Genomic DNA, 21,234 nt, shown 5'->3' on the forward strand with positions numbered 1-21,234 from the left:
GGCAGGCATCGCCCCCTGATTCGGCATTCCTCCGTAGGGAAACCACCACCTGCTGCCCGTAATTTCGCCCGGTGTCGTGGACAAAGATCTCTTTGATGAGCATGCAGGTCGCCGGGTAACCTCAGCGTGCCCGGAGCTAATCACAGGAGTTAATTAGCACACGTGATTCCGACATGTGTTGCTATCGAGGTATATGAACATGTATCAATCACGAGATATGGCGATGGATAAGAATGGGATTTGACTTGATCACGACATGTACGTACGCCAGAGATTCAGAAGAGTTAGCACATGGCCCATGCTAATCCCAAGAGTTAGCACACGTTCTGAAGCTCGGTCTGCATTTGTTTCTTGTGAATTTGAAAGAGGGTGGAGAAACGAGTGCTGTGTGTTGGTGGCGGCGATTCGCGTGATCTGAAGGATAGCATGATCTAAATCTCGTGGACGGACGCCGAAGAGGAACGCATCATTGATTGAAGCGCATGCATATCCGTTCAATTTTGTATGAACACGTACGTAGAGCCTGCGGGTGACCGACGAGACGAAAAGGGTATGCGTAACCACCGATGGTCCTGGTGATCAGCCGCCCATCACGCGTGAGGCGACACGAGCATTGGAACGTAGCCCCAGTCCCAGAGGCCAGACCCCCCACCTAACAGAACAAGATCGAGTTTCCTGACCGCCTCTCACTGCATGTGTGATGGTCTGAAACCCTCATCGGATTAGGGCCATGATATGATACATCGGATGAGATGAGATGAGATGAGATCCATCGAACCCCAACAGAGGTGGTGACCCAACCACCGGGCGTACGTACGTGTCGGCGGTATCGTAGGGTACGCACGCACAATGCTCATCCTCATCATGCGTCTTGGTGCCGATCGGTCACCGGTTTTTCGTCGTTTCGTTTCCACGGCAGGCGGGCAACCACCGTCCACCGCACTGCTTCGCCCGAATGGCCGAGACGACCAACCGAATCTCCCGTCGGTCACACTATCCTACGTTGCACGTACCCAGGTTTTCCCATAGACGCGCACTGTATTTTACTTCTGCAAGTATACCTTGCTTTCACCGCTGGGAGTAATTAACCAGATCGCATCTAGAGTACGTACGTTCAAGGCAAAAGCAGCTTTCCAACCCCTGCTTGCTTTCGTTAACCACCGGCACCCATCATCCATCCATCGACCCTCATCCACCACGTTGAGATTCTCAAAGTGGCACCTTTATCCTCTGCCGCTTTACCACATTGTCTCCGGAGGAAGTGTAAAGTGTTTGTACTGGTACTACATCTGAATCAGCGCACCGCCGTTCAAACTCGTTCTAGAAACCAAATTCAAGTCACAAATTCTGGAAACGCGCGGACTTTGTTCGCCACGATAGATGATACACGTTTTTCGTGGCGAAGAAACGGCACCGACTTGTGGGGTTCTGGTTGCTGTGGCAACGTAGGCAGAGGGGGAAGAAGAAGCGAGGCGCGTTGAAACGAATGCATGGACGGATGGCTCCAAGAACGGCATCGCTCACGGGCTGGGTAGAGTACAAACCACAAATTGCGAGAACAGTGGAAGCGGGACGGGGAAAACAAAGCCCTCGCCACCGCCGTCCCCCTCACGGGCCGCTCCAGCTCACGCCCACGCCCACGCCCACGCCCACGCCACGCTCTCGGCGCGCAACCACCAGACCACTCTATATATCGCCACTGCGAGTGCCAGTACTTGGCAGAGGACGGAGAGGAGGCCTAGCTTAGCTATCAGCAATGGCCACGGCGGCGCGTCCTCCGTTCCTGGCCGTGCTGCTGCTGCTCGTGGCGACGGTGATGCTGAGCTGGGGCGGCAATGTGAGGGTGGCGGAGGCGCAGACGCCGGTGTTCGCGTGCGACGCGTCGAACGCGACGCTGGCGGGGTACGGGTTCTGCAACCGGAAGGCGTCGGCGTCGGCGCGCGCCAAGGACCTGGTGTCGCGGCTGACGCTGGCGGAGAAGGTGGGGTTCCTGGTGAACAAGCAGGCGGCGCTGGGGCGGCTGGGCATCCCGGCGTACGAGTGGTGGTCGGAGGCGCTGCACGGGGTGTCCTACGTGGGGCCCGGCACCCGGTTCTCGCCGCTGGTGCCCGGCGCCACCAGCTTCCCGCAGCCCATCCTCACCGCCGCGTCGTTCAACGCCTCCCTCTTCCGCGCCATCGGCGAGGTCAGTCTGTCACCCGGTCCACCTCGCTCCCCTGTTTCGTTTTGTTTTGTTTCGATCGCCATTACTTGCACCGGCGGCGAAAAGGAAGTATACGAATGTTTGCTCCTCCGCCGCCGGCCGCATTGCGGTTGCTTGCACCGGCGAGCTTTCTGGCGGGCGAGTGAGTGCGGGTTGGTGGTGGTGGATTGGGGAGCGGAGATTCGATGGGTGCAGCTGGGGATCAGGGAATGCTGTGCCTTGCTTTTGCGTCTTTCCGTTAGCTCGTGCGATGCCGTTTGGTACTGCATTGGATACGGGTTGTGGATTACAGTATTCCGTCCGGCGGGCCGGCCGTCCGCATGGTGCCTTTCCGCCCGCCCGCCGGCGACTTTTGCTTGCCATTGGCGACGCGCGGCATGCATTTAACGCTGCTGCTAATAACCTACCGTGTTCTGTTGTGAAAAGCAGCGCCGGCGCCGTAGCATGCGATGCGTTTTTCCTACCGGCAGGAATACTTTTGCTCAGTCTAAGCTAGCGTACAGCGGTAAGTATAGTACGGGAACGGGAGGGAGGAGTATGCATGCGTTTTCGCTTCTTCCTTGCCGTGCCATGCCATGCCATGCCATGGAGAGATGCTGGTGCTACTACAGAAGCACGTAGTACATTTTGTGTTGTATCCAAATCAACGGCGGCATGCATGTGGAGAAGAGATGATTGATATGATAGCCACTCGCTCGCAGCAATAGATAGGTAGAGTAGGTTTCAGTAGCGGCAGCGGTATTTTACACGGCACGCACCAGCCATGACGAGATGCACTCCTCTGAGCTGCTCTGCTCCGAGTAACAAAGCGATGCAGATCCAGGAGCGTGCAGCCCTACTAATCAGTACCACCATGGTGCTGCCGCATCATTAGCGCACACGCTGGCACGTTGCACTGACACTAACAGTAGTAACTAAAATTAACACCGGTAGGGTAGGGTAAATCTGAAGTGTTAAAAATGGCAACGCTGCGAGGTCCTGCCGCCGCGCCGCGCCACGCCGTACGTCCGCGAATTACGACGTGATAAGCGTCACGGGAATTTGTACTGTACGCAGCAAAGCAGCAGCGGGCAAGTTGGTCCTGGCGCGGCAGCGAGGACCAGACTGCCGCCCGCCGGGACCCGGCCCCACCACCGGAATTTATCATTCCGGTGCTTTGCCCATGTGAAATCTTCTCTCTCAAATGAACATTCACACTTCGTACTGGACCAGTAATAATACGCGCTGAAGGAATCACACAATTAGGTCCAGTGTATCACGGAGGGCCACACTGCACAGTGCTCCTCCACGACTCTCCATGTGTGCGCACAGTGCAGGGACATGGAGGATTGGGGTCCTCTTGCTGTTTTATCTCCACTCCACCCGAGATGATACTGTCTTTCCGTCCGTGGATTTGCACTGATTGGACGCTAGCGGTGAGCACGTACGTGCCTGTCAGGAAGGAAAATGCCTTTCTCTTGAGATTTTTCTCCGTTCCTTGTTGAGGCGTCGCTGTCCTTGTGGGGATTAATTCAGAAAAGAGTGCCCCATCAATAATATCTGGTAGCAGTAGACGGGAGTTTTTGAGCCTTTGAGGTCCCATATCATGCAGCTTTTTCTTTTCTTTCAAGTGCAAATCACCCTAGACTCCACCACCTAGCTCTTGTCCTCGTCGAGTTTGGGAAAAGTCTCGTTTCAGCATGCTTGTAGGCAGCAGATGCTGGTTCTGTAGCAGATGCCTGGATTTTTTTATGCCGTTTTGGAGATTAACAAGTTGATTAAGCTAAGCTAAGCTAGGCTAGGCTAAGCTAGAATGGACTGATCGGTTTATTTTTCCCACCAAATTAGGGTTCTCACAAGTCGCAAGAAACCAGCAGGCAGTGACTGCTGTCCGTCCGACATTACTCTTTTTTCCTCCATTCGGTTGCACCTACCGTAGCACCATCCACTGCTTCCCAGCTACTACCACTTGAGCGCACCGTGCCGACCTGTGCATGCATGAGTCGTCGTCCGGATTAACTCTGACGGTTTTCTACCATGTGTGATTTGGTTGGGGAATGCAATGCAGGTGGTGTCGACGGAGGCGCGGGCGATGCACAACGTGGGGCTGGCGGGGCTCACCTTCTGGAGCCCCAACATCAACATCTTCCGGGACCCGCGGTGGGGCCGCGGCCAGGAGACGCCCGGCGAGGACCCGCTGCTGGCCAGCAAGTACGCCGTCGGATACGTCAAGGGGCTCCAGGACGCCGGCGCGGCGGGCGTCACCGACGGCGCGCTCAAGGTCGCCGCCTGCTGCAAGCACTACACCGCCTACGACGTCGACAACTGGAAGGGCGTCGAGCGATACACCTTCGACGCCAAGGTACTCCCACTGCTACCATGACCAACTCACTAAGAATAATAATCTCGCTCGCTTCACTTCAGCGTAGCTAGCTTATTTTGGGTTACTTTGCCTGGCTGGATGGCGATGAATGCTTGCCGTTCTGCACCGGATTTTAGTGGACTGCTCTGCGTCTCTCTCTGACGTGCGAGTAAATGAGTGTGCTAGCTTGCTGTACCCAGTAGTACACTACTGACTGACAAAAGCGCGTCGGCAAGGCCTACTTCCCTTTGGTCAATTTATTACTAATCGACCCATCGCCATTTCTTATTGGTAGCTAGCTAGATATAGCTTGAATCAATGCACCGACAAGCAGCATCGTTAGTTTCTCTATTAGCCCCGTTCTTTGTAGTAAAATTACTGCCCTTTTGGTTGACAACAACATGCTGGTTTCTACTGCTAGTTGCAATAGTTTGCACCCTCATCCACTCCACTGCAAATTTAGTAAATTATGCAAGACACTTCTAGCTTAATCATTGTACACTTAACTAAGGAATTAGGGAATGTCTGGACACGTGTAGGTGGACACAGAAAAGCTAGTTGCGAGTTGTTAACACCTCAGATCCTGGTGGTTGCAGTTCCACTGAAAAATGGCAGATCCGGGCAGACAAATACCCATCGCCCAACACCCATAAAACAATGCTGCATTTGCACCTCTCTGGCAGCGTCTGGGAGCCCTTGTCCCAGAATCTAATCCAGTTTACTACTGGAGTAGTAAGTGTGCATCAAGGGTACGGCGGTGCGTGTTCTATAATTCTGAAAGGACATAAACAGTCGCAGAGTCATTTGTTTCTTGTGTGTATTTTAGTTTGTGAACACTAAGAAGATAAAGTTATATAATGGCGCGCGCCTAATCATGGGTGTCGTATTAGATATCGTGCATGTGAGCCTGCTGCCTGCAATCAGTGCTCAAAAGTACTCAAAATATAGTCACTACTCACTTGTATGCGCCCCTCCAGCATAATGTGAGAGCAGCAACATGGCAAGCTTTCTCAAGATCCACACTACAAGCTGTAAACTGACAAGTAGAAAGAAAAACGCAAATTAATGGCAGACAACTGCAAGCCTGTAACAGTTTTTCCTTGTGTGTTTGTTTGTGAAATTCAGGTGTCGCAGCAGGACCTGGACGACACGTTCCAGCCGCCGTTCAAGAGCTGCGTGCTGGACGGCAATGTGGCCAGCGTCATGTGCTCCTACAACAAGGTGAACGGGAAGCCCACCTGCGCCGACAAGGACCTCCTTGAGGGAGTCATCAGAGGAGACTGGAAGCTCAACGGGTACCTCATCTTGCCCTACTCATGTCGCAAAATGGTGCACTGCTAGTTAGTTTCAGTGAAGACCATGTACATTCTGAATCTCTGATGATATATCCATGTTTGGTTCTGGCTGCAGATACATCGTGTCCGACTGCGACTCCGTGGACGTGCTCTACACCCAGCAGCACTACACCAAGACGCCCGAGGAGGCCGCCGCCATCACCATCAAATCAGGTCCGTTCATCTCTCACAATACACATCATCCAACTATGCATATCCAATGCAGTTGTAGTACTACAGACAATGCAGATGTTTGGATGATGATCTGTGACTGTTAGTGCAACGCCTAGCAGCAGTTAGGCAATCAGTACGAGTCGAGGTTAGCGGTAGCCATCGAGTTGTTAGGGCGTCCGGTCCTGCGTAATTGATGGGCTCTTGGCAACAACTTTTTAAAGCTTAAGGGGCCTTGACAACTTGCATCCTGATCGACATGAAGAAATTATTCCCGGCTGTGTCGGTGTGCCCACGCAATTATACATGCTACTGTTCTAGCAGATCTTGCTTGTAAATCATCATCCATGGTCCCTAAACATAAGTGCAATCCAGACATGTTCTAGCTATTATTGTTTCTCTGTTTCATGTCTGTCATTTTGCTTCAATTTTTCTAAACAGTATATAGATGAAGCAGAAACCGAAAGGAAATATAAATTCTTCTACCTGAGGACGAGACATGTCAAATACTTTGAACATTTTCTCGTGAAACTTCAAAAGTTTTGTGTTGAGCAAATTCTGAATTCTGAATTTTTTTATATCTGACATTCCCTGATTGCGTGCGGCAGGGCTGGACCTCAACTGCGGCAACTTCCTGGCGCAGCACACGGTGGCGGCGGTGCAGGCCGGCGAGCTGTCGGAGGAGGATGTCGACCGGGCCATCACCAACAACTTCATCATGCTCATGCGCCTGGGCTTCTTCGACGGCGACCCCCGGGAGCTCGCCTTCGGCAGCCTCGGACCCAAGGACGTGTGCACGTCTTCCAACCGGGAGCTGGCACGCGAGACGGCGCGCCAGGGCATCGTGCTGCTCAAGAACAACGGCGCGCTGCCGCTCTCGGCCAAGTCCATCAAGTCCATGGCCGTCATTGGGCCCAACGCCAATGCCAGCTTCACCATGATCGGCAACTACGAAGGTATCAATCAAATTTCTCACTGCTGTTCACAACTTAATACTATGGTCAGCTTCACCATGTGGACTAAAGTGTTTGTGTACTGACATTGCCATCAGGCACGCCGTGCAAGTACACGACGCCGCTCCAGGGCCTGGGCGCCAGCGTCAACACCGTGTACCAGCCGGGGTGCACCAACGTCGGGTGCAGCGGGAACAGCCTCCAGCTCAGCACCGCCGTGGCGGCCGCGGCCAGTGCCGACGTGACCGTGCTCGTCGTCGGCGCCGACCAGTCCATTGAACGCGAGAGCCTGGACAGGACGAGCCTCCTCTTGCCTGGCCAGCAGACGCAGCTCGTGTCGGCCGTCGCCAACGCCTCCAGGGGCCCTGTCATCCTCGTCGTCATGTCCGGTGGGCCGTTCGACATCTCGTTCGCCAAGGCCAGCGACAAGATCTCCGCCATTCTTTGGGTTGGCTACCCCGGCGAAGCCGGCGGCGCCGCCCTCGCCGACATCATCTTCGGCAGCCACAACCCAAGTAAGTGCCGTTGCGTCGCTGCATCATTTTCTCTCACGTGCTCGTCTGTGGTCACCACGTTATGTCGAGCATTCTCTGACAAGCGAGCGCTCTGTTTTGGTCATGGGCGCAGGTGGGAGGCTGCCGGTGACGTGGTACCCGGCGTCGTACGCCGACACGGTCAAAATGACGGACATGCGAATGCGGCCGGACACGTCGACGGGCTACCCGGGCCGGACGTACCGGTTCTACACGGGCGACACGGTGTTCGCCTTCGGGGACGGGCTGAGCTACACCAAGATGTCCCACCAGCTCGTGTCCGCGCCGCCGTCGTACGTGTCCATGCAGCTGGCCGAGGACCACCCGTGCCGCGCCGAGGAGTGCGCGTCCGTGGAGGCCGCGAGCGACCACTGCGAGGACCTGGCCTTCGACGTGAAGCTCCGGGTGCGGAACGCCGGCGAGGTGGCCGGCGCGCACTCGGTGCTGCTGTTCTCGTCGCCGCCGTCGGCGCACAACGCGCCGGCGAAGCACCTGCTCGGGTTCGAGAAGGTGTCGCTGGCGCCCGGGGAGGCCGGCACGGTGGCGTTCAGGGTGGACGTGTGCAGGGACCTGAGCGTGGTGGACGAGCTGGGCGGCCGCAAGGTGGCGCTCGGCGGCCACACGCTGCACGTCGGCGACCTCAAGCACACCGTGGAACTACGGGTCTGATGGAGTCGAGGGTGATCAAAGAAAATTCCACGTAGGGAGCATCGGTTTCATTTGATAGGGGAAAAAAATGATGGAATTGGATGGGCCGACGGGGGGAATGGGCCGTAGGAATTGATTTAAGGGAGGTGAAATAACCAATGGGCCTCTTGTTGGGACAAGAAAGAATTGGATCCACGGGGGTCTTTGGGAGTTGTTTTGTTGCGGTTGTTAAATTTGATTTGATTCGTTTGGAATTGGAGGGACGATTTGCAACTGTAATCTTGGTGGCGTCTCTCAAATGTTAATTTATTGGGAGGGGAAATACCTCATTTCATCCACTCCATTCGTTCGATTCACTTTACAAAAAAAAAATCAACTCACATTTGTTTCATGTGCTAATCTCGGTGTTTTTTATGGCTGTTTGCACCACTGGATGCAGAGGCTGAGGATCTTTTCCTCTTTTCGGAAAAACCATGGCATCGTTATCTCTCCCTTGGCAGGCAGAAGTTTGGCTCTCGGGTGCATATACATAATTATAAAGAAAGTAAAAAATGTCAAAACTTTTTGGCAACAAACATTATCAAGTGCTATACATGTATAAAAAGTTCTATACCTGTCAGGGTATAGTGGAGAAAAAAAACAAAGTCAACACTATATACAAGTTACTGTTCACACTTTTTATCCTTGGAATTTCTTTTTGCGCAGAATTCAACATGAGTGTTTTTTGGTCAAATTTTTATATGGGTACAACATAAGGTCAAGTTTGTCCCAAAAAAGATTGATTTGTTGACCTTTTTGTAATTAATAAAAAAAGGAAAACACTAACCTTCAGCCGGCTGATGCACGCACTACGTCCGCCGCTTGCATAGCCGTCGGTTCAATCCTGATCGAGCGCTCACGCTGGCCATAAGTCCCACATAGCCAGTTTATTGTCCGGCAACAAGGTGATGTTTCAGTAGATTTCTGCAACACATGACTAGTTTCAGAAAGAATAGAACGATTCGGTGGTGAAGGTTTTTTTTCCTGCAACGGGAGTCTTGTTTCAAAAGATTTCTGCAATAGACGCCTTGTTTCAGAAAAAAAACATTTTGTGGTGAAGGTTTTTCTTTTGCAACGGGAGTCTTGTTTCGAAAGGTTTCTGCAATAGACGTTTTGTTTTTAGAAAAAAAAAACATTTGGTGGTGAAGGTTTTATTTCCGCAACAAGGGTCTTGTTTCAGAAACATAGCGCCAGTTGCAGAAAGCGCCTTAGGATCGCCCGAAGTTAGAGAGCGAGAGATCAGACATTGCAACATGAGGCATGTTTCAGAAATATAACTCCAGTTGCAGAAAACACCGAAGGAGTGCCCGACATGAGAGGCCATCGCCATCGTGCTAGAGTGGAGCTGGCAGCTGCTCGCGGGGCTAAGATGGAGGAGGAGCAGCAACTCCGGCGAGCGGCGGCGCTCCATGGCCGAGACGCACGGGCCACGGTGGGGCGGCGGCCCGGTGGCTACACTCTAGCCTAGGGTGTGGCCTGTCTTGGCCAACTGTTGTCTCAGAGGACCTTTGCAACGAGGTCCTTGTTGCAAAGCCCCTAAGAGCAACAAGGTAGTTGTTGCAAAAGTCCTCGACTAGCTGGGGCGGTAGATCAGACGACTGTTTTGGACGACATCTTACGGTTGTCGAGGCGGCCGATCTAATTGATTTAGGGAAACATTCTATTTAGACCGGCTGATCCCACAGATTTCGTAAGCCGCGTCCATTGCTTTCCACGTGGCATGCGGCCCACGTCTCCCTCTCCAGAAGCGTCACGGTCCCTCCCATCTCCCCTGATTTCTGTTTCCTTCCCCGTCTCTCTTATCTCTTTTCGCTCTCTCTCTCTCCTGTGGTTCTCTCGTCACCGGCGACCACTGCTGTACAAGCTGCGACTCGCCATGTTCGGCTGTAGGCCGCCGACAGCTGCTTCAACCATGCCACCACCACCTCCGCTACTACTGCAACCAACTTTGTCTTTCTTTCCCCCAGCTTCTGTCCTCCCTAGATGTGCGGAGGTTCCAACGGCTCCAACCGTGGATCTCGCCGGCGGCGGGTTTGCTTCTATGCAACGGACACGTTGCAACGTCCTTGTGGATCTCGTCCCCGGCGGAGCTTCAATGCAACGACCATGCTGCTACGACCCGGATCTCGCGGGCGCCCGGCGGCAGAGCTGCATGCAACGCCTGTTGTGCTGCGACCAGGGTCTCGCCGTCGGCGGAGCTGCATAGAAACACACATAGTGCTGCGACCTAGGTGTTGCCGCCGGATCTCGTCGGCGGCATCAAGGGCCGCTGCATCGGAGCTTTGACGACCGTTGCATCACAGCTCTGGCACCACTGCATCGCAGCACCAGCGGCGTCGGCGACCACTACATCACAGCTCCAGCACCACTGCATCGCAGCTCCGGCGGCGTCGATGGCCGCTGCATCGCAGCTCCAGCGACCGCTGAAGGAAATATGCCCTAGAGGCAATAATAAAGTTATTATTTATTTCCTTATTTCATGATAAATGTTTATTATTCATGCTAGAATTGTATTAACCGGAAACTTAGTACATGTGTGAATACATAGACAAAGAGAGTGTCACTAGTATGCCTCTACTTGACTAGCTCGTTGAATCAAAGATGGTTAAGTTTCCTAGCCATAGACATGAGTTGTCATTTGATTAACGGGATCACATCATTAGAGAATGATGTGATTGACTTGACCCATTCCATTAGCTTAGCACGATGATCGTTTAGTTTGTTGCTATTGCTTTCTTCATGACTTATACATGTTCCTATGACTATGAGATTATGCAACTCCCGAGTACCGGAGGAACACTTTGTGTGCTACCAAATGTCACAACATAACTGGGTGATTATGAAGATGCTCTACAGGTGTCTCCGATGGTGCTTGTTGAGTTGGCATAGATCGAGATTAGGATTTGTCACTCCGATTGTCGGAGAGGTATCTCTGGGCCCTCTCGGTAATGCACATCACTATAAGCCTTGCAAGCAATGTAACTAATGAGTTAGTTGCGGGATGATGCATTACAGAACGAGTAAAGAGACTTGCCGGTAACGAGATTGAGCTAGGTATTGAGATACCGACGATCGAACGGGCAAGTAACATACCGATGACAAAGGGAACAACGTATGTTGTTATGCGGTTTAATCGATAAAGATCTTCGTAGAATATGTAGGAACCAATATGAGCATCCAGGTTCCGCTATTGGTTATTGACCGGAGACGTGTCTCGGTCATGTCTACATAGTTCTCGAACCCGTAGGGTCCGCACGCTTAAATTCTGTGACGATCGGTATTATGAGTTTATGTGATTTGATGTACCGAAGGTATTTCGGAGTCCCGGATGAGATAGGGGACATGACAAGGAGTCTCGAAATGGTCGAGACGTAAAGATCGATATATTGGACGACTATATTTGGACATCGGAAAGGTTCCGAGTGATTCGGGTATTTTTTGAAGTACCGGGGAGTTACGGGAATACGGGGAAGAAGTATTGGGCCTCATGGGCCAAGTGGTGGAAGAGAATGAAGGAAATATGCCCTAGAGGCAATAATAAAGTCATTATTTATTTCCTTATATCATGATAAATGTTTATTATTCATGCTAGAATTGTATTAACCGGAAACTTAGTACATGTGTGAATACATAGACAAACAGAGTGTCACTAGTATGCCTCTACTTGACTAGCTCGTTGATCAAAGATGGTTATGTTTCCCAGCCATTGACATGAGTTGTCATTTGATTAACGGGATCACATCATTAGAAGAATGATGTGATTGACTTGACCCATTCCGTTAGTTTAGCACACGATCGTTTAGTATGTTGCTATTGCTTTCTTCATGACTTATACATGTTCCTATGACTATGAGATTATGCAACTCCCGTTTACCGGAGGAACACTTTGTGTGCTACCAAACGTCACAATGTAACTGGGTGATTATAAAGGTGCTCTACAGGTGTCTCCGAAGGTACTTGTTGGGTTGGCGTATTTCGAGATTAGGATTTGTCACTCCGATTGTCGGAGAGGTATCTCTGGGCCCACTCGGTAATGCACATCACTTAAGCCTTGCAAGCAATGCAACTAATGAGTTGGTTGTGGGATAATGTATTACGGAACGAGTAAAGAGACTTGCCGGTAACGAGATTGAACTAGGTATTGAGATACCGACGATAGAATCTCGGGCAAGTAACATACCGATGACAAAAGGAACAACGTATGTTGTTATGCGGTCTGACCGATAAAGATCTTCGTAGAATATGTGGGAGCCAATATGAGCATCCAGGTTCCGCTATTGGTTATTGACCGGAGACGTGTCTCGGTCATGTCTACATAGTTCTCAAACCCGTAGGGTCCGCACGCTTAAAGTTTCGATGACGGTTATATTATGAGTTTATGAGTTTTGATGTACCGAAGGTTGTTCGGAGTCCCGGATGTGATCACGGACATGACGAGGAGTCTATGATATGGTCGAGACATGACGATTGATATATTGGAAGCCTATATTTGGATATCGGAAGTGTTCCGGGTGAAATCGGGATTTTACCGCAGTACCGAAGGGGTTACCGGAACCCCCCGGGGGTTTAATGGGCCATAGTGGGCCTTAGTGGAGAAGAGGAGGGGCGGCCAGGGCAGGCCGCGCCCCCCTCCCCCGCTAGTCCGAATAGGACAAGGAGGGGGGGGGCGCCCCCCTTTCCTTCTTCTCCTCTTCCTCCTTCCCCCTTCTCCTAATCTAATAAGGAAGGGAGGGAGTCCTACTCCCGGTGGGAGTAGGACTCCTCCTCGCGCGCCCCTCCTGGCCGGCCGCACCTCCCCCCTTGCTCCTTTATATACGGGGGCAGGGGGGTACCCCATAGACACAACAATTGATCAGTTGATCTTTTAGCCGTGTGCGGTGCCCCCCTCCACCACAGTCCACCTCGATAATACTGTAGCGGTGCTTAGGCGAAGCCCTGCGTCGGTAGAACATCATCATCGTCACCACACCGTCGTGCTGACGAAACTCTACCTCAACACTCGGCTGGATCGGAGTTCGAGGGACGTCATCGGGCTGAACGTGTGCTGAACTCGGAGGTGCCGTGCGTTTGGTACTTGATCGGTCGGATCGTGAAGACGTATGACTACATCAACCGTGTTGTGCTAACGCTTCCGCTTTCGGTCTACGAGGGTACGTGGACAACACTCTCCCCTCTCGTTGCTATGCATCACCATGATCTTGCGTGTGCGCAGGAAAATTTTGAAATTACTACGTTCCCCAACAGTGGCATCCGAGCCTGGTTTTATGCGTAGATGTCATATGCACGAGTAGAACACAAGTGAGTTGTGGGCGATAAGTCATACTGCTTACCAGCATGTCATACTTTGGTTCGGCGGTATTGTTGGATGAAGCGGCCCGGACCGACATTACGCGTACGCTTACGCGAGACTGGTTCTATGACGTGCTTTGCACACAGGTGGCTGGCGGGTGTCAGTTTCTCCAACTTTAGTTGAACCGAGTGTGGCTACGCCCGGTCCTTGCGAAGGTTAAAACAGCACCAACTTGACAAACTATCGTGGTGGTTTTGATGCGTAGGTAAGAACGGTTCTTGCTCAGCCCGTAGCAGCCACGTAAAACTTGCAACAACAAAGTAGAGGACGTCTAACTTCTTTTGCAGGGCATGTTGTGATGTGATATGGTCAAAGCATGATGCTAAATTTTATTGTATGAGATGATCATGTTTCGTAACCGAGTTATCGGCAACTGGCAGGAGCCATATGGTTGTCGCTTTATTGTATGCAATGCAATCGCCCTGTATAGCTTTACTTTATCACTAAGCGGTAGCGATAGTCGTAGAAGCATAAGATTGGCGAGACGACAACGATGCTACGATGGAGATCAAGGTGTCGCGCCGATAACGATGGTGATCATGACGGTGCTTCGGAGATGGAGATCACAAGCACAAGATGATGATGGCCATATCATATCACTTATATTGATTGCATGTGATGTTTATCTTTTATGCATCTTATCTTGCTTTGATTGACGGTAGCATTATAAGATGATCTCTCACTAAATTTCAAGATAAAAGTGTTCTCCCTGAGTAGGCACCGTTGCCAAAGTTCGTCGTGCCCAGACACCACGTGATGATCGGGTGTGATAAGCTCTACGTCCATCTACAACGGGTGCAAACCAGTTTTGCACACGCAGAATACTCAGGTTAAACTTGACGAGCCTAGCATATGCAGATATGGCCTCGGAACACTGAGACCGAAAGGTCGAGCGTGAATCATATAGTAGATATGATCAACATAGTGATGTTCACCATTGAAAGCTACTCCATTTCACGTGATGATCGGTTATGGTTTAGTTGATATGGATCACGTGATCACTTAGAGGATTAGAGGGATGTCTATCTAAGTGGGAGTTCTTAAGTAATATGAATAATTGAACTTAAAATTATCATGAACTTAGTACCTGATAGTATCTTGCTTGTCTATGTTGATTGTAGATTGATGGCCCGTGCTGTTGTTCCGTTGAATTTTAATGCGTTCCTTGAGAAAGCAAAGTTGAAAGATGATGGTAGCAATTACACGGACTGGGTCCGTAACTTGAGGATTATCCTCATTGCTGCATAGAAGAATTATGTCCTGGAAGCACCGCTAGGTGCCAAACCTGCTGCAGGAGCAACACCAGATGTTATGAACGTCTGGCACAGCAAAGCTGATGACTACTCGATAGTTCAGTGTGCCATGCTTTACGGCTTAGAACCGGGACTTCAACGACGTTTTGAACATCATGGAGCATATGAGATGTTCCAGGAGTTGAAGTTAATATTTCAAGCAAAATGCCCGGATTGAGAGATATGAAGTCTCCAATATGTTCTACAGCTGCAAGATGGAGGAGAATAGTTCTGTCAGTGAGCATATACTCAAAATGTCTGGGTATAACAATCACTTGATTCAACTGGGAGTTAATCTTCCGGATGATAGCGTCATTGACAGAATACTTCAATCACTGCCACCAAGCTACAAGAGAGCTTCGTGATGAACTATAATATGCAAGGGATGGATAAGACGATTCCCGAGCTCTTCGCAATGCTAAAAGCTGCGGAGGTAGAAATCAAGAAGGAGCATCAAGTGTTTATGGTTAATAAGACCACCAGTTTCAAGAAAAAGGGCAAAGGGAAGAAGAAGGGGAACTTCAAGAAGAACAACAAGCAAGTTGCTGCTCAAGAGAAGAAACCCAAGTCTGGACCTAAGCCTGAGACTGAGTGCTTCTACTGCAAGCAGACTAGTCACTGGAAGCGGAACTGCCCCAAGTATTTGGCGGATAAGAAGGATGGCAAGGTGAACAAAGGTATATGTGATATACATGTTATTGATGTGTACCTTACCAGAGCTCGCAGTAGCACCTGGGTATTTGATACTGGTTCTGTTTCTATTATTTGCAACTCAAAACAGGGACTATGGATTAAGCGAACACTGGCCAAGGACGAGGTGACGATGCGCGTGGGAAACGGTTCCAAAGTCGATGTGATCGCCGTCGGCACGCTACCGCAACATCTACCTTCGGGATTAGTATTAGACCTAAATAATTGTTATTTGGTGCCAGCGTTGAGCATGAACATTATATCTGGATCTTGTTTGATGCGAGACGGTTATTCATTTAAATCAGAGAATAATGGTTGTTCTATTTATATGAGTAATATCTTTTATGGTCATGCACCCTTGAAGAGTGGTCTATTTTTGATGAATCTCGATAGTAGTGTACATATTCATAATGTTGAAGCCAAAAGATGCAGAGTTGATAATGACAGTGCAACTTATTTGTGGCACTGCCGTTTGGGTCATATTGGTGTAAAGCGCATGAAGAAACTCCATACTGATGGACTTTTGGAATCACTTGATTATGAATCACTTGGTACTTGCGAACCATGCCTCATGGGCAAGATGACTAAAATGCCGTTCTCCGGAACTATGGAGCGAGCAACTGATTTATTTGGAGATCATACATACTGATGTATGTGGACCAATGAATATTGAGGCTCGCGGCGGGTATCATTATTTTCTCACCTTCACAGATGATTTAAGCAGATATGGGTATATCTACTTAATGAAACATAAGTCTGAAACATTTGAAAAGTTCAAAGAATTTCAGAGTGAAGTTGAAAATCATCGTAACAAGAAAATAAAGTTTCTACGATCTGATCGTGGAGGAGAATATTTGAGTTACGAGTTTGGTCTACATTTGAAACAATGCGGAATAGTTTCGCAACTCACGCCACCCGGAACACCACAGCGTAATGGTGTGTCCGAACGTCGTAATCGTACTTTACTAGATATAGTGCGATCTATGATGTCTCTTACTGATTTACCGCTATCGTTTTGGGGTTATGCTTTAGAGACGGCCGCATTCACGTTAAATAGGACACCATCAAAATCCGTTGAGACGACGCCTTATGAACTGTGGTTTGGCAAGAAACCAAAGTTGTCGTTTCTTAAAGTTTGGGGCTGCGATGCTTATGTGAAAAAGCTTCAACCTGATAAGCTCGAACCCAAATCGGAGAAATGTGTCTTCATAGGATACCCAAAGGAGACTGTTGGGTACACCTTCTATCACAGATCCGAAGGCAAGACATTCGTTGCTAAGAATGGATCCTTTCTAGAGAAGGAGTTTCTCTCGAAAGAAGTGAGTGGGAGGAAAGTAGAACTTGATGAGGTAACCGCACCTGCTCCCTTATTGGAAAGTAGTTCATCACAGAAACCGGTTCTTGTGACGTCTATACCAATTTGTGAGGAAGTTAATGATGATGATCATGGAACTTCAGATCAAGTTGTTACTGAACCTCGTAGGTCAACCAAAGTAAGATCCGCAGCAGAGTGGTACGGTAATCGTGTTCTGGAAGTTATGTTACTAGACCATGACGAACCTACGAACTATGAAGAAGTGATGGTGAGCCCAGATTCCGCAAAATGGCTTGAGGCCATGAAATCTGAGATGGGATCCATGTATGAGAACAAAGTGTGGACTTTGGTTGACTTGCCCGATGATCGGCAAGCCATTGAGAATAAATGGATCTTCAAGAAGAAGACTGACGCTGACGGTAATGTTACTGTCTATAAAGCTCGACTTGTTGCGAAAGGTTTTCGACAAGTTCAAGGGATTGACTACGATGAGACTTTCTCACCCGTAGCGATGCTTAAGTCTGTCCGAATCATGTTAGCAATTGACGCATTTTATGATTATGAAATTCAGCAAATGGATGTCAAAACTGCATTCTTGAATGGATTTCTGGAAGAAGAGTTGTATATGATGCAGCCAGAAGGTTTTGTCGATCCAAAGGGAGCTAACAAAGTGTGCAAGCTCCAGCGATCCATTTATGGACTGGTGCAAGCCTCTCGGAGTTGGAATAAACGCTTTGATAGTGTGATCAAAGCATTTGGTTTTATACAGACTTTTGGAGAAGCCTGTATTTACAAGAAAGTGAGTGGGAGCTGTGTAGCATTTCTGATATTATATGTGGATGACATATTGTTGATTGGAAATGATATAGAATTTCTGGATAGCATAAAGGGATACTTAAATAAGAGTTTTTCAATGAAAGACCTCGGTGAAGCTGCTTATATATTGGGCATCAAGATCTATAGAGATAGATCAAGACGCTTAATTGGACTTTCACAAAGCACATACCTTGACAAAGTTTTGAAGAAGTTCAAAATGGATCAAGCAAAGCAAGGGTTCTTGCCTGTGTTACAAGGTGTGAAGTTGAGTAAGACTCAATGCCCAACCACTGCAGAAGATAGAGAGAAGATGAAAGATGTTCCCTATGCTTCAGCCATAGGCTCTATCATGTATGCAATGCTGTGTACGAGACCTGATGTGTGCCTTGCTATAAGTTTGGCAGGGAGGTACCAAAGTAATCCAGGAGTGGATCACTGGACAGCGGTCAAGAACATCCTAAAATACCTGAAAAGGACTAAGGATATGTTTCTTGTTTATGGAGGTGACAAAGAGCTAGTCGTAAATGGTTACGTCGATGCAAGCTTTGATACTGATCCAGACGATTCTAAATCGCAAACCGGATACGTGCTTACATTGAACGGTGGAGCTGTCAGTTGGTGCAGTTCTAAACAAAGCGTTGTGGCGGGATCTACGTGTGAAGCAGAGTACATAGCTGCTTCGGAAGCAGCAAATGAAGGAGTCTGGATGAAGGAGTTCATATCCGATCTAGGTGTCATACCTAGTGCATCGGGTCCAATGAAAATCTTTTGTGACAATACTGGTGCAATTGCCTTGGTGAAGGAATCCAGATTTCACAAGAGAACCAAGCACATCAAGAGACGCTTCAATTCCATCCGGGATTTAGTCTAGGTGGGAGACATAGAAATTTGCAAGATACATACAGATCTGAATGTTGCAGACCCGTTGACTAAGCCTCTTCCACGAGCAAAACATGATCAACACCAAGGCTCCATGGGTGTTAGAATCATTACTGTGTAATCTAGATTATTGACTCTAGTGCAAGTGGGAGACTGAAGGAAATATGCCCTAGAGGCAATAATAAAGTCATTATTTATTTCCTTATATCATGATAAATGTTTATTATTCATGCTAGAATTGTATTAACCGGAAACATGATACATGTGTGAATACATAGACAAACAGAGTGTCACTAGTATGCCTCTACTTGACTAGCTCGTTGATCAAAGATGGTTATGTTCCCAGCCATTGACATGAGTTGTCATTTGATTAACGGGATCACATCATTAGAAGAATGATGTGATTGACTTGACCCATTCCGTTAGCTTAGCACACGATCGTTTAGTATGTTGCTATTGCTTTCTTCATGACTTATACATGTTCCTATGACTATGAGATTATGCAACTCCCGTTTACCGGAGAAACACTTTGGGTGCTACCAAACGTCACAACGTAACTGGGTGATTATAAAGGTGCTCTACAGGTGTCTCCGAAGGTACTTGTTGGGTTGGCGTATTTCGAGATTAGGATTTGTCACTCCGATTGTCGGAGAGGTATCCATGGGCCCACTCGGTAATGCACATCACTTAAGCCTTGCAAGCAATGCAACTAATGAGTTGGTTGCGGGATAATGTATTACGGAACGAGTAAAGAGACTTGCCGGTAACGAGATTGAACTAGGTATTGAGATACCGACGATCGAATCTCGGGAAAGTAACATACCGATGACAAAAGGAACAACATATGTTGTTATGCGGTCTGACCGATAAAGATCTTCGTAGAATATGCGGGAGCCAATATGAGCATCCAGGTTCCGCTATTGGTTATTGACCGGAGACGTGTCTCGGTCATGTCTACATAGTTCTCGAACCCGTAGGGTTCGCATGCTTAAAGTTTCGATGACGGTTATATTATGAGTTTATGAGTTTTGATGTACCGAAGGTTGTTCGGAGTCCCGGATGTGGTCACGGACATGACGAGGAGTCTCGATATGGTCGAGACATGAAGATTGATATATTGGAAGCCTATATTTGGATATCGGAAGTGTTCCGGGTGAAATCGGGATTTTACCGGAGTACCGGAGAGGTTACCGGAACCTCCCGGGGGTTTAATGGGCCATAGTGGGCCTTAGTGGAGAAGAGGAGGGGCGGCTAGGGCAGGCCGCGCGCCCCCTCCCCTTCTAGTCCGAATAGGACAAGGACGGGGGGGGGGGGGGCGACGCCCCCCCTTTCCTTCTCCTCCTCTTCCTCCTTCCCCCCTTCTCCTAATCCAACAAGGAAGGGAGGGAGTCCTACTCCCGGTGGGAGTACCGGGAGTAGGACTCCTCCTGGCGCGCCCCTCCTGGCCGGCCGCACCTCCCCCCTTTGCTCCTTTATATACGGGGGCAGGGGGCACCCCATAGACACAACAATTGATCAGTTGATCTTTTAGCCGTGTGCGGTGCCCCCCTCCACCATAGTCCACCTCGATAATACTGTAGCGGTGCTTAGGCGAAGCCCTGCGTCGGTAGAGCATCATCATCGTCACCACACCGTCGTGCTGACGAAACTCTGCCTCAACACTGGCTGGATCGGAGTTCGAGGGACGTCATTGGGCTGAACGGGTGCTGAACTCGGAGGTGTCGTGCGTTCGGTACTTGATCGGTCGGATCGTGAAGACGTACGACTACATCAACCGCGTTGTGCTAATGCTTCCGCTTTCGGTCTACGAGGGTACGTGGACAACACTCTCCCCTCTCGTTGCTATGCATCACCATGATCTTGCGTGTGCGTAGGAAAATTTTGAAATTACTACGTTCCCCAACAGAGAGGAGGCAGGGCGCGCGGCCCCCCTAGCCCAAACCGAATTGGACTAGGGGGGCGGCCCCCCTTTCCCTCCTTTCCTCCCTCTCCTTCCTTCTTCCTCTCCTCCTTCCTTTCCTCCTCCTACTAGGAGGAGGACTCCTCCTCCCGGCGTGCCCTACAGGGGCCGGCCGGCCTCCCCCCTTGCTCCTTTATATATGGGGGCAGGGGGGCACCTTAGAACACACAAGTTGATCATTGATCTCTCACAGCCGTGTGCGGTGGCCCCCTCCACCATAATCCACCTCGGTCATATCATAGCGGTGCTTAGGCAAAGCCCTGCGACGGTAGCTTCATCAACATCGTCACCGCGCCGTCGTGCTGACAAAACTCTCCCTCGAGCTCTACTGGATCGTGAGTTCGCGGGACGTCACCGAGCTGAACGTGTGCTGAACGGGGAGGTGCCATATGTTCGGTACCGAGGATCGGTCGATCGTGAAGACGTACGACTACATCAACCGCGTTGTCATAACGCTTCCGCTTAACGGTCTACAATGGTATGTGGACGACACTCTCCACGTCTTGTTGCTATGCATCACCATGATCTTGCATGTGCGTAGGAATTTTTTTGAAATTACTACGTTCCCCAACAGTGGCATCCGAGCCAGGTTTATGCGTAGATGTTATATGCACGAGTAGAACACAAGTGAGTTGTGGGCGATACAAGTCATACTGCTTACCAGCATGTCATTCTTTGGTTTGGCGGTATTGTTGGATGAAGCGGCCCGG

The 21,234-nt window shown here is 49.7% G+C and overlaps 1 protein-coding gene across 1 annotated transcript; it reads left to right on the forward strand.

Annotated features, from left to right (window-relative positions):
• The first annotated feature begins 1,529 nt into the window (after nt 1-1,529).
• On the forward strand, nt 1,530-8,521 carry LOC109786448 (beta-D-xylosidase 4). Its single transcript, XM_020345020.4, has 7 exons — nt 1,530-2,185; nt 4,251-4,544; nt 5,670-5,839; nt 5,955-6,052; nt 6,658-7,005; nt 7,101-7,517; nt 7,630-8,521. The coding sequence occupies exons 1-7, from the start codon at nt 1,757-1,759 to the stop codon at nt 8,202-8,204; spliced, it is 2,331 nt and encodes a 776-aa protein (XP_020200609.1). The 5' UTR covers nt 1,530-1,756; the 3' UTR covers nt 8,205-8,521.
• The last annotated feature ends 12,713 nt before the right edge of the window (nt 8,522-21,234 follow it).

The sequence above is a fragment of the Aegilops tauschii genome, chromosome 2, assembly GCF_002575655.3.
Source record: "Aegilops tauschii subsp. strangulata cultivar AL8/78 chromosome 2, Aet v6.0, whole genome shotgun sequence".
In the NCBI taxonomy this organism is placed as follows: domain Eukaryota; kingdom Viridiplantae; phylum Streptophyta; class Magnoliopsida; order Poales; family Poaceae; genus Aegilops; species Aegilops tauschii.

What these genes read in the sequence shown, in the direction of transcription:
- LOC109786448 (XM_020345020.4), top strand. Translation starts at nt 1,757, where the DNA reads ATGGCCACGGCGGCGCGTCCTCCGTTCCTGGCCGTGCTGCTGCTGCTC. An exon ending in TCTTCCGCGCCATCGGCGAG is followed by an intron (nt 2,186 to 4,250) that starts GTCAGTCTGTCA and finishes AATGCAATGCAG; the next exon opens with GTGGTGTCGACGGAGGCGCG. An exon ending in GATACACCTTCGACGCCAAG is followed by an intron (nt 4,545 to 5,669) that starts GTACTCCCACTG and finishes TGTGAAATTCAG; the next exon opens with GTGTCGCAGCAGGACCTGGA.